This window comes from Argopecten irradians, chromosome 2 (genome assembly GCF_041381155.1).
Source record: "Argopecten irradians isolate NY chromosome 2, Ai_NY, whole genome shotgun sequence".
Classification (NCBI taxonomy): domain Eukaryota; kingdom Metazoa; phylum Mollusca; class Bivalvia; order Pectinida; family Pectinidae; genus Argopecten; species Argopecten irradians.
The window spans coordinates 11866871-11880632 of NC_091135.1; the positions used below are offsets into that span (position 1 = coordinate 11866871).

Below are 13762 nucleotides of genomic sequence, written 5' to 3' on the forward strand. Positions count from 1 at the left end.
TTTTACATAAACTAACCAATTCTCTTTTTTTTCAGGACAATTTTTTTCGTAACCATGTTTTAACATATTTTCAATCTTTAAAAAATCAATGAAAAAGTGCCAATTTCCCAATATTTGCATATGACATACTAAAGATGATATACTTTTCAAATATCATATAAAAACATTTCACAATTTTGCAAGCTTGAAGTTATTCAAAACACTACCCCCATTTCATTGTGTACTAAATATAATATGTGTCATATTTGATTATTTTTCCAAAAACATTTAAGTTCATACCTTTTTTATATTACGTATGGTTTATGTCTGTTTATTTTGATTTTCTCCATATTTAGGATAAAGAAATCTGTAAGCAGTTGCTTTCAGTCGGGACGGGTCCCCTTTTTATCATTTCTTGCGACCAACGTTACTTCTTGTGTTTCAAAATCCATTCCCATTTATGACAGGAAAAGCAAATCTTCAGAAATATCATCTAATTTTCACTTTATTACTTTTATTTGATTTATTTAATGATTTTAGCCATGCAATGTTATGTGTAGGCAAGTTTCACTTGTTGAAAAAATATTCAGGTGGAATGTCGTAGCGTATCACAAACCATTTTAGAATTTGAAACAATCTCCATAGCTTCCGATGTAGCGTCATGCAAATTGGCCTAGTTATCAAAAGTATAGGCCTACCTTACAGTAAGTGTTCATATTCCTACAATCACATTTCAGTTTGATAAATAGGAAATGCTTCATCCTAGTATATAACTGGTGCATTATAAGGTTCTACGTTTAATTGGCTTTTGAGAAGTTGTGTAAATGGGAAAAAATGTTGCTAGACGACTGGACAACGAAGGAATGACACTAACGTATAATGACACTCTACTATACCTATATTTATATTCTCTTGCCATTGTAGCAGATGAGCTAAAAAGGCATCTACCACAAATTGAAATTTGATAAAGAGAAACAGGATACTACACATTGCTTTAATTCCTACTTGAATGAGCCTTGTTCTGGCAACACTGGAGATAAGTTGAGTGGTAGAGGATTTGTCAGGTATATGGTAGCCATTGCTGCCTCATTGTTGCTCAAATTGCTTTGGTGATATTCCTCTAGTACCTGGCCCCCTGTAATAATGTCCTGTACACTCAACTCCTGGGTCTGGCCCTCCAGTGCCTGCTCATCTAGGGTCTCAAATGTCGCTATCTGTGACTCAATCTGAGGCAGCGACTCCTGTACTTCTGGGATTTGTATGGACGGGTCATGGGTCTGCATGTGTCGCAGCAAGAGATATTTGGTGTCAAACGTTTTCTCACACTCTGAACACTGAAAGTTATGAGTAATTTGTATTTGTTGAAGTGAAATCTCTTGGTGTACTTGGTTTGGAATTGCAATATCGTGTGTCCGAGCATGGCGTAGAAGGGCATACTTAGTGTTGAAACTCTTAGTGCAGTCACGGCATTGAAAAGAACGTGGATTCAGGTGAATTGACTTCATGTGTTTCTGCTGACAGGATTTTCGCTTGAAACCAACACCGCAAATGTCACACAAGTACATACGTAGACTGGAATGCATGGCCATGTGTTCTGAAAGATGAGCCTACAAAAATAACAGATTCATTTGTTTTAACCTTTAATATGAATCTTATAGCAAAAGTTAGGAACTTTGAACCTAATTACTAATTAATAAATGCGTTCCAATGCCACCAATGAGTATTGCTGATATGTGAAACTTTGTTTTAATTTCTTATCTAAATTGTTCTGCTGAAGACCCTGTAATGGAGTCAAATCTTTTTATCCTTGTGACCTTGAATGAAGGTCAAAATCAATCAAATCTTTTGAACAATCTTGGCAGCTACTTCTCCCAGCATAAGGAAGGCCAAATATCAGGTTTCTAGGTATACTAATCAAGAACAATAAGTAACTACAAGATTTTACCATATTTGTTCCCTGTAACATTGAATGTAGGTCAATGGATTTCATTTGAACAAACTTTAATTAGTTATGCTTCATCCAAGCAACATTAGGGTTTGTACCTACTCATTATTGACAGTCAGGGTTGCTGGCAGCTCTTAGCAAAACACTGATGTGTATATGTATTTTTTGCAATGCCACAAATGTATATACACATCATATATAGCTGGGGGGGATAAAATATTTGTACTGTGAAAAAAAAAAAAAGATTAATGGAGAGTAAGTTGGGTGTTTTTCCACAATATTTAGTCTCGGCCCTGCATCTGTGACCAACTTATATATGCTATACCAGGTATTCCAAATATCAGGGCTCATGGTATTTGAGAAGTTGTTGAAAGGGAAAAGTTGACAATGGACAGATGATGCACCATGGTGTAAAGTGTACCTAATTACCAGGGCTTTAAAAGTGCCATACAAATTAAATTAATTTAGTAGTGACCTTTCACATAGCTTTATGTATTCCCCTTTGACCTTATGAACCCACAAATGACTAATTGAACTTAACCGTGACCTATGTATTCCCCTTTGACCTTATGAACCCACAAATGACCTTGTGAACTTACCCGCGACCTGAAGTCTTTGTCACACTCTTTACACTTGTATTGATACAGACGATATTTCTTATCCACGTGGGTGACTTTATGAGCAGTCAGAGTGTCTGCACGCTTGAATGAACAGCCACAGAGGTCACACAGATAAGGTCGAATGTCAGAGTGTACATTGTTCCTATGCCGTGCCAAGTGTTCCTTACGCGTGGTTTTGTAGTTACAGTCTTTACAAAAAAGTTCAGTAGTCAAGGTTTCCTCTTCTTTCTGTAATAACTTAGCCGTTTCTTCAGCTATAGCTGCTGATGTTCCGTGACTTTTCAAGTGTTGAGCAAATTTTTGTGCCTGAAAATTTTATTTTACAAATTTTCAATACAAATTGTTTAGAAAAACAAGAGACCAAAAAGGTATTAACGCCTTTTTGAACTAGTGTCTGTTACAATAACTTTCAGGTTTTGGCCATTTTCCACATCAGGTGACTGAACTAGTACTTGAAACAAGGGGAGGTAAACCTTTAAATATATTTACAATTGTACTCCAACGCCAACTTGATATTGTTCATTATAAAATGACTCAAGCAGTTAACTTCATTGGTTCAATGAGTTAATAATTTATTATTAAGATTTTTACTTTTAAAACAATACAGCACTTAAAAGAATTCAATTTTTGTAATGATTAAAGATGCTCCACTGCCGACAGAGTATAAATGATGCTCATCATTTGAACAATTATTGATGTTAAATTGTGTATAAATATATGTCTAGAGTATAAATGATACTCATCATTTGAACAATTATTGATGTTAAATTGTGTATAAATATATGTCTAATTAACACAAAAAAAAAAACAATATCAAATAATTTATTTTGCTTTTGGTGCATTCGCAGTCAGTACTTCATTCAAACAGGACATAGTGTCATGAAATTTTTTCGGGACAAAATTAATTTTCTTTAATATTTTATCTCAAAGAAAAATTAGAAGCTCAAACTTTACAATGATGGTAAGAGTGTAGAGTAAGTAACTTTTATACTGAAGAAAAATACTATTTCATCTGCTCCTATTTTCGACTGAAAAAAAAACCATTCGTCAGTCGAGGAGCATCTTAACAAGAGGCCCATGGGCCTTAACGGTCATCTGACTCATGGCACAAAACAACAAAGTCACAGTATAAAGTATTGGTTAACGATTAATATAAACAATACAAGGAACTCCTTAGTTGAATCTAAGTTTCTGAAAAAGGTAAATGTCATTTGTTGAACAAACTTGGTAGCCCTTCATCCAAATATGGTCGAAACCCATTCAAGGATTAATATAAGGAGGAGTCAGATTTTAAAGCCAAATTTCAGTAAAGCTCCCATTTTGGACCTCGGTCATACTATCACCATGGGTCTTACCTCGGTCCTTTATAAAATATGATTGTCCTTACCTAAAGTTCCCCCTTCTGAATCAATTAAAACCACTATAGACCAATTTGCATTAAGATCGGAGACTGAAACCTTAAAACAGGAAGTGGGCCAGCGGCCATCTTGGAATACCAAAATCTTTAAGAAAATGTTTGCATGTTGTTCGGCATCAATTAAAACCACTATAGACCAATTTTCATTGAGATCGGAGACTGAAACCTTAAAACAGGAAGTGGGACAGCGACCATCTTGGAATACCAAAATCTTCACGAAAATGTTTGCATGTTGTTCGGCATCATTTAAAACCCCTATAGACCAATTTTCATTGAGATCGGAGACTGAAACCTTAAAACAGGAAGTGGGCCAGCGGCCATCTTGGAATACCAAAATCTTTACGAAAATGTTTGCATGTTGTTCGGCATCAATTAAAACCCCTATAGACCAATTTTCATTGAGATCGGAGACTGAAACCTTAAAACAGGAAGTGAGCCAGCTAAAATTAAGAAAATTTGCCCTTTTGGGGCCCCACCCCTCAGTTCCTAGGGATCAGACCAGACTCATTTATATAAAATATAATTGTGTTTCCCCAATGATGCTTCACACCAAATATGGATAAAATTCATCCAAGGATGGAGGAGGAGTAGGATTTTAAAGCTAAAATTATGAAAATTTCCCCATTTGGGGCCCCACCCCTCAGCCCCTAGGGGTCGGACCAGGCTCATTTATATCAAATATGATTGTCCGTCCCCAATGATGTTTCACATCAAATATGGATGAAATCCATCCAAGGATGAAGGAGGAGTAGGATTTTAAAGCTAAAATTAAGAAAATTTGCCCTTTGGGGGCCCCACCCCTCAGCCCCTAGGGGTTGGACCACGCTCATTTATATAAAATATGATTGTCCTTCCCAAATGATGTTTCACACCAAATATGGATGAAATCCATCCAAGGATGAAGGAGGAGTAGGTTTTTAAAGCTTTAAATAAGAAAATTCGCCCTTTTGGGGCCCCACCCCTCAGCCCCTAGGGGTCACACCTATCTCAAATATATAAAATATGAATGTCCTTCATCAATAATGTTTCACACCAAATATGGATGAAATCCATCCAAGGATGAAGGAGGAGTAGGATTTTAAAGCTTTAAATAAGAAAATTCGCCCTTTTGGGGCCCCACCCCTCAGCCCCTAGGGGTCACACCTATCTCAAATATATAAAATATGAATGTCCTTACCTAATGATGTTTAACACTAAATATGGATGAAATCCATCCAAGGATGAAGGAGGAGTAGGATTTTAAAGCTAAAATAAGAAAATTTGCCCTTTGGGGCCCCACCCCTCAGCCCCTAGGGGTCGGACCAGACTCATTTATATAAAATATGATTGCCCTACCCCAATGATGTTTCAAACCAAATATGGATGAAATCCATCCAAGGATGAAGGAGGAGTAGGATTTTAAAGCTAAAATTAAGAAAATTTGCCCTTTTGTGGCCCCGCCCCTCTGACCCTAGGGGTCGGACCAGGCTCATATTTATATAAAATAATAAAGTGATGCATGGTATTGGTAAACCTATATTCAAAGATGAAGGAGGAGTGCTTTGTATAATAGTCTTACGCACGACGCACGGCGCACACGACGGCGGACGGCGCACGACGACGGCGAAACACGATGACAATAGTCATCCTGACCTTCGTCAATGACCTAAAAATGTTTTTTCTAAGAATAAAGTGAACTGTAAACTTTGGCTTATTACCTCAACACACTGACAGTTTTGAAGGGACACTGCTGGCAGCGAAGGTAAACCACGTTTCTGGGATGAGGACTTTTGTCCGAGGCCTGTCGGTGTTTGACTTTGATATGTTTACTGAGTAGGACCAAGCTTGTTGAACGGTACTTGCAGTGGTCACAACTGAAGAGAAATTTGCTGTGGCAGACTTCATGACATTTCAGAGTACTGCTGCGGATTGTTTTAAAATCACATTGTTTACATTCATATATCTCTGTACTGCTTGTGTGTAGCTTCATATGCTTGGCAAAATGGCTTTCTCTTTTAGACTTAAATGAACAAAGCTTGCAAAAATACTTATATGGTGCTAGAGTTTCATAGTCCTTCCTAGTCTTTTTCTTTGGAATATTGGTCACATCTGAAAAAACGAATGTTTGAAGATAGATATAACAAGATAAAATATATTATTAACACTAGAAATAACAACAATACAAATGCTCTCTTTCTAATGGGTCAGCCACTATTATCTGTATTTGTCCTTATTAGTGAACAGGGTACCTATATAGCTAAATATTGTAACAAAGAAGGAAAGGTGGGAGTCTAAAATATTCAGCAACATTTTAACCTTTCCATACTCATAACATATCAATCTTTCACAATTAATTATTATGATTTCTTTCCTTTGTGACACCATACCAGTATATTTATATCGTGATTAACACATGAATGACTCCCTCGTTTAGTCATAAATTGGAATAATCTCGGAAAAAGTGTTTGAAAAGAAATATTATGTACTAGGTTAATTAAACTATGTAATGTATAGAAGTATGTTCAATTGCTAAAAAATTACCTATAACTTCTAACAGACCTAATTCCTACTAGCCCAGGGACAAAATTTGGATACAATTCATGTAGAACTCTATGACTAATAGCGATTTAAAGAATTTACTTATATTTCATCTATTGGGCATAACCCCTCCTGCACCTGGGAGATCAGAGCCAAAATTTATACAAACTCTGTTGCCCTTCCCCTAAGGATGTTCAGCCTTTTTTTGCTAAGTCTAAGAAGCCATAGGCCACATCCTTGTAACCTTAATATCTATGGAGAATATGTGTGCATTTCTAATACATTTTTAGGAGAAATCGAAAGTTTGTTTGTTCAAGGATGCATTCTGTCCTCCCTCCCCCCCACACACAGCAAATCCAGTACTTTTTCAGCACTACCCCCCCCTTCCTTCCAGTACTTTCCATTGTCATTATGCACCATAGATCCTTATATGTTACCTTCATTTTCTGAGTAACCATTGCTACTCTTTGCCTCCCCATCCTCAGATGGTTGTAGGTTTTCTCTGCCTTTATCCGACTCTCTGTGTTCTCTACTAACCGGATGTTGTTGCTTAGACTTGCCACCAGGTAGGTAATAATTCACTTGTTCTACAGGGTTGATATGCCTATACACATGATCTGCCTGGAAAAACAATGGGTTGATTATTTAGTCTGATCTAATCCGAGCACCTAGTAATTCCAGACTCTTCAAAAGCTTCATCATTAAAAACATTGAAAGATATTCAAGCTGATCAACATCCATCGGCCTTAACAGGAGTGCTTAATGGTCATCTGAACATTAATGCAATACAGCAAATAGTACAAGTGCACAGTAATAAAAACGAAATTGGATAAAATACAAAACATCAAATGAGCTAAAAATTCTGAATTTGGAATAAACTTGGTAGCCCTTCATCTCAACATGTTACATGCCAAATATCGGGTATCTAGACCTCTTAATTATTGACAAGAAGTCGATAATGTACATACAAGATATGAGCAATATGCATTTCTTTGGACCAAGCCAGCTAAAAATCATAGTGTTAAATGTCTATTGAATTTACGTTATCTACTAGCTCTATCTTCTGCTGGAAAAAATTACCTACATGTACTCTTAATAATTTAATAACTGAATAAACACTTAATAATTGAATCAAAGTGCTCAAAGTCTGTAGAACTTATGCTACCTTTCTCTTTCGGCGTGGTCTTTTTGGTTTTTCCTCCTCCGGACCATCATCTGTCACAAAACTATACTGGTTCAGCCTGGCAGGCTGTCGGATACCCCGTCCAAAAGCGGACACTGTTGGGACTAGAATATCACATGTGGCAGAGAAGTCGGCAGTAGACGTAGGGTTTGTCTGTGTGGATTTATCGGCAGTACTGTCTTCTTCCCCACAGCTACCAATTCTGCTTCCTTTAGTAATAATCCAATTAGCCTTGCTTTAATAATGGTTTATATTAAGAAATAAACAAGAGGCCCATGGGCCTTCACAGAGCAGTCATCTGAACAGAAGTAGCAAAAGACTTTGGATCAATACAAAAGAATCAAATGGAATGCTCAGCTTTTCTTCAGCTGACAATTAAGACATTGTATACTAGGAACTCTTCTGTAGAAGTTGGAAGTTTCTGATTTATTTGACAACTCAAACTGTGATCTTAGAAGCTGGTCAATGTCATTCATTAGAACAAACTTGGTAGCGCTTCATCCCAACATGCTACAGACCCAACATCATGTCTCATGGCCTCTTAGTTATTCACATGAAGTTGTTTAAAGATTTTAGCCTTTTGGACCTTTCACTAAGAATGACGGTCAATGTCATTCATTTATCCTGTGCTTTTTTTCAGTTTTTGAGAGTTGTTTGAATAAAATGTTTACGGACCACGCACAGTACACACGGACGGACGAAGCATGATGGCTTAGGTCATCACGAATATTCAAGTCAAATGACATAAAAACAAGCAAATAAATGGAAACACAGACAACTAACTTGATTACTATAGCAACCTTAATATGCAGTGTATCTCTGATGTTTTTACCTTTTAATAATGCAAGAAGTTTACGATGAAGTCCAAGCAGCTCTAAAAGTTTGCCAGAAAAACACCAAGCATTGGCTTCTTTATGCCAGACAAGGTTGTTTCCAGTCTGAAGGTCTTCCAGGAATGAGGATTTGGTGTTCAAGATAGCATCTAAAACTGTATCCGACAGGAAAGCTTGAATGTTAGAAAATATCTAAAAGAAGAAGAATTAAAAAATAATTAAGAAGCTAAAAATAATAGGCCTGCTACAATCACCTTGATAAGTAAGCGAAAATTTGCTTAAGAATAATTCTGTACACATCATATACCTACTCATCCTTGATACTCCAGGGGTTCCAATCACTTACAATCTCTACACTCCTGGACTATCTCATAGTAAAACTGAAGGCAGCTCAGGTAAACAAATCTGTACCAATCATAGGCATGCAGAGATTTCAAAGCTTCAAAGAGCGGCTAAATTACCTTATCTGTTCTGTTGCCTCCAGTTTTACTATGAGAAAGCCCTGAAGTGTACAGATCGTAGGTGGTTAGAACCCCTGGAGTACAGTAATACTGCTAAACACATCTCTTGTTGATAGTGGAAGCTTAAAACTAAAACACTGCAAACTAACCTTATTCATGACTTCAGAATGAACATATACATTTACCTCTTCTGTAATGGGTTTTAGTAGCCCACTGTCTTGAAGTAGGTGACTGTCCTTTGATGAAGGCTCGTCGACATTAGGGAATGCTGTCTCATGGTCAGGATAGGAGTCAAATTCTAGCATGCAGGAGTTTGAAGGAAGGCTATCCTGAGTTGAAACAATATTCACTGGCACTAAGCTTTCACTGAACACTGAGGATAAGTGAGTACTGGTGACAGAATAACTTGTACCCAGGCTCTTGGCTACTTCTCCTGCATAAGGAAATCTTTGTATTAAAACCTGTTATCATATCAAGTCATTTTTGTTTGTTTAATTTGCACTGAACTGCTTTCAGTTGACAATTATGGGAGATTGAATGTAATTAAGGCAGCATGCTATATGCGCTAGTACAATGTACTTAATATTCAATTTGCTGTTGTCCAGTTGACATTCCTCATTCCAAATAAGACAACCAAGAGCAGATCAGTGCTCATAATCAAAGTACTGAAAGAACTGTGAGTGTTTAAAGTCTGTTGGGGATACTGTGGTATATATACTCATAAACTGTATAGCACTTTAAAATTACGGGGTCAATATTTTGCGTTTTTGCTTAAATGGAACATATTCTCGGTGGTTTAATTTTCGCAATGGACCTGCATGCTCCAGATATTTTGCGGATAGCTTGTACATCAACATTGTTTAAAGTCAGTATTATTCAAGCTTATTTACATTGTACATTAAAATTTTTACAAGGTATAAATCAGCAAATGAGGAAGTTGAATTATCTGTAGCTAATTGTTGTGTTTTATGTAATGATAATGATACTTTTCAGTGTTGTGCCTAATATTTCGCTTGTGTTTAAAATTAGCGGATTTCGGTGGTACAGCGAGTATATTTAAAATAAACCCGTGAAATATAACCACTATAGAGTAATTGTCTGTAATATGTCGGTTGGGGACACTGTTGTATACACTTACCTGTAATATGTCGGTTGGGAACACCACTTGAGGACAGTCGTGTGATGCCAGATGCTGGTACCTGTATGTGACTATTTATCGTGTTGACATTAACAGTAATCGGTTGACCATCCAGGCCCACAACAGGAATGGACTGAAATGTTATTCCTGGTTGGTCCAGTAACCTGTAAATTTTGATTTCATTTAATATACAAGAATGTAATTAATTAGCTGAGCTTTTTTACAGAAAGTTTATGTGTCCTAATTGTCATAACCATGAATCAAGAAGAGGTATTCACCACCATAAGTTTTATGATATTGAGATTTACAATACTTACAATGCATAGGTTTTAACTTTGCACACACAACTATGAGCTCATAATGAATTTTGGCTGTACTGCCAAAGATCCTATTTATTATACGTAAAATGAGTACAAACGGCTAAAGGCTTAGCTTGTGGCATATCAAATTATTGAACTTGTCTGATAAATTTCATATTATCACATAGCAACTCATGTAAGATCCCCTATACACAATTAAATATCGAATCATTGGAATGGTGAAACATAAATAATTGTCAAAATGATAAATATTATTTTTGCTGGGTTGGTGATGGAGCATCTTTAAGCTGAAAGAACACTGTTGCAAATATGTCCGTTTTTCAAACAATCATGCTGAAATTCTACACTACAGCTGTTATCTGTCAGTGCTGAATACAGCAAAAATATATGTGGTCGATGTATTCCAATATAAATGCTGGTTGTAGAATAAATATATTTGCATATCATTAATTAAACTCATTACATGTACAAATGACAGGCTAATTGTTTCACACCTTTAATTTATTAGAATCAATTCAAAGGCTCAGGGTCCAGTCTGAGGACATTAGGGTGGACTATATAGACATGGCTTAATCATGTTTTATATGGCTAAGTACAGACTGGTAGGGGAACATAATGGTCATTGGTGAGATCAAGATCGAGGTATGTTAGAACGAAAATTCTGACTTTGGGCCATATTTTAGTGGTCAATGGTCTGGTTACGGAGGGTGGTCGTTAAGAGCAATTAGTTTACTGTTGAATATAAACATTCGTGCCCGAGAAAGATGGTCGCATAAAAGGAGTGGTCGTTTATGAGAGTGGTCTTATATAAAGGGACTCGATACGTTACCTTGTCCATGGGACGTTGTCTGTATCCACTATCGGTAATGTAACCATATCAACTGGGCCTTTATCTTGCCCTGGACAGTTAGACGCATTAGTTGACCTGAAAAATCCAATTTTCATACAAGTTCAGGCACGTCATACAGCAATTCACATATATTTCAGAGTAAATTGCATACCTTATTCAACCCAATAAGCGTCCATGTCCCTATAAGAGCCCCTCCTCCTTTTTTATGGCCTGCAATTAATTTCTATTGCCGGGGGATAAATAAAGACCTTTTCATTTTTTTTAAATGCCCTTGGCGCTTACTGGGTCGAATATGGTATGTCTACAGTTCAGTTTTATCTTAAGCTTATATTTACCTACATGTATGTGGGTAACTATATTCAGGAGTCAAGATTATATGTTCAAGTATAGTAGTTATTGGCCCCTATAAATTTAAGGTCAGTACGATTATAGGGGCAATGGCGGAGTCGAGTGTCTTAAATTAAAGTTTACTGCTCACCACCTCTATGATTTTAAAGCTTAAAGGGATCATAATACTAGTACTTTTATTAAACAGTTCGGATCAATACCCCCAAAACCATGTGCATATATTCATAGTCGTAAAGTACTGGTAGGCTTTACGGATGATAAATAATAAATTACATACATTAATTTACAGGGAACTATATATCATGACCAGTGTACAGTGTATTATCAGGTTTTAACACTGAAACAAGAGCTAAAGAATCAGAATTGAAAATATGTTTAATAATAATATCTTACTATGAAATATAACCTTGCATGTTCTATACACATTTCACCAGGGTGGGGAGGGGGGGACTGGATTAGGGTAGCTGCAGTTACCTTGATCCAACACGGCGACAGTGCAAAAATACAAGGAAATCATGCTGTCTAGATCTATTACATGATATTTAAATTTGAACAGGTGCTTCATTATCAGGCGGTACCCAGTATTTTTGCAGGTTAAACATGGCTGTGGTACCACCTGATTTGGTCTAAATTACATTAGATAGCATACAGATAGTATAGAAAAGTACCCTCTGAATTTGCAATTGTACTGCGCGCCTCTCCTGAAAGATATATAAACCCCTGTTGAAGCTTAAATCATATACGTGCAGATAGCCCGAGATACTCTGGCCCTGACACCAGACTTAGACATTATGACAGATAGATGTCTGGTGTAGCATGAGATATTCTGGCCCTGACACTAGACTAAGACATTATGACAGATAGATGCCTGGTGTAGTCTGAGATACTCTGGCCCTGACACTAGACTAAGACATTATGACAGATAGATGTCTGGTGTAGCATGAGATATTCTGGCCCTGACACTAGACTAAGACATTATGACAGATAGATGCCTGGTGTAGCCTGAGATACTCTGGCCCTGACACTAGACTAAGACATTATGACAGATAGATGTCTGGTGTAAGGCCAGGGCATGCAAATATGAAGGCATTTCAATCATCTCAGATTTATCTATTAGATATGTTTAGTAACACTGAACAAGTAACAATTATATCAGTATTGAGTAGGACCTACCTATATCCAACCTTCGTTAAATTTGCCAAAGTCCAGTTGGCATTCATACTATAAGATTGATCATAAATGATATGATGTCATAAACAGTAAATTTCATGTTTATAGATATGTGTTGATTATTATGTTCCAACATTTTTTTGTGGGAGTTGCCTCCCCTAGCACTATACTGAATACAGAGACTATTTCATTTTCCCAATAAAAACTGTAACATATGTAAAACCGACGTTTTCACTGCATAAACACGGACAATTATCGGCGCTGCTGTCACACATTGAACACAAATTCTATTAAACACTCGATATGTATCAATTTCATTTAAGAAATGTATTGTTTATCCCACTCATCTGTCCCTGGTCCTGCTCCGCGTTACAGGTTAGACTACGTTACCAGTGTTCAATCTACGATTATTTATCGTGGGTCATTTTCAATGGTTTTTGTGAAAACAATGGGTCCCACAGTGTTATAGGTACTCATTCCCAGAATTTTCATGGGTACTTTTAAAATTCTGTGAGTCAAAGACTCGGGATGCGCACGTAGATTTATCACTGCGTTACATGTACTGGTCATTCTGAATACCTTACAGTATGCTATCATGGTCGTATAAATAAATTACTTGTTATTCCACAAAAAGTATAAACACGAAACCAAGTTTCACTCACGTGGCCATGATCTTTTACCAACTACAGGTGATTCCTGGCCTACTTTATTTTTCTTCGGGGTCGGCCATATTGGCTTCCGGTGTCGGTGAAATATTATGCATATGAATATCAATACCCAGTATGCAAGATGTAATTACATTTCTTAATTATAATAGTGATAAATAGTAAGTGCATTTTAAATCAAATAATGAAGCATGTATATAAGCTCACAACAGCGTTTATATCGTGTCAATGTACCAAAGGTCAATGGAATTACGTATACCTACTCAGACATACATTTAAATATCGCCTACATATTTTTCATGTTACACCGCACACC

General features: G+C 36.7%; 1 protein-coding gene across 1 annotated transcript; it reads right to left on the minus strand.

Annotated features, from left to right (window-relative positions):
* Positions 1-859: 859 nt before the first annotated feature.
* On the minus strand, positions 860-13529 carry LOC138314468 (uncharacterized). The gene is made up of 10 exons (XM_069254823.1): positions 13444-13529; positions 11243-11338; positions 10094-10257; positions 9141-9388; positions 8494-8686; positions 7644-7870; positions 6916-7099; positions 5667-6049; positions 2524-2850; positions 860-1586 (listed from the first exon to the last, which is right to left on the minus strand). Exons 1-10 carry the CDS (start codon positions 13449-13451, stop codon positions 981-983), a joined length of 2436 nt encoding a protein of 811 aa, XP_069110924.1. The 5' UTR covers positions 13452-13529; the 3' UTR covers positions 860-980.
* Between the last annotated feature and the right edge of the window lie 233 nt (positions 13530-13762).

Coding starts and splice junctions, on each gene's coding strand:
- LOC138314468 (XM_069254823.1), bottom strand. Junction 9,389..10,093: donor TCCCAACCGACATATTACAG/GTAAGTGTATAC, acceptor TTCCTTATGCAG/GAGAAGTAGCCAAGAGCCTG. Junction 7,100..7,643: donor GACCACGCCGAAAGAGAAAG/GTAGCATAAGTT, acceptor TTGTTTTTCCAG/GCAGATCATGTGTATAGGCA.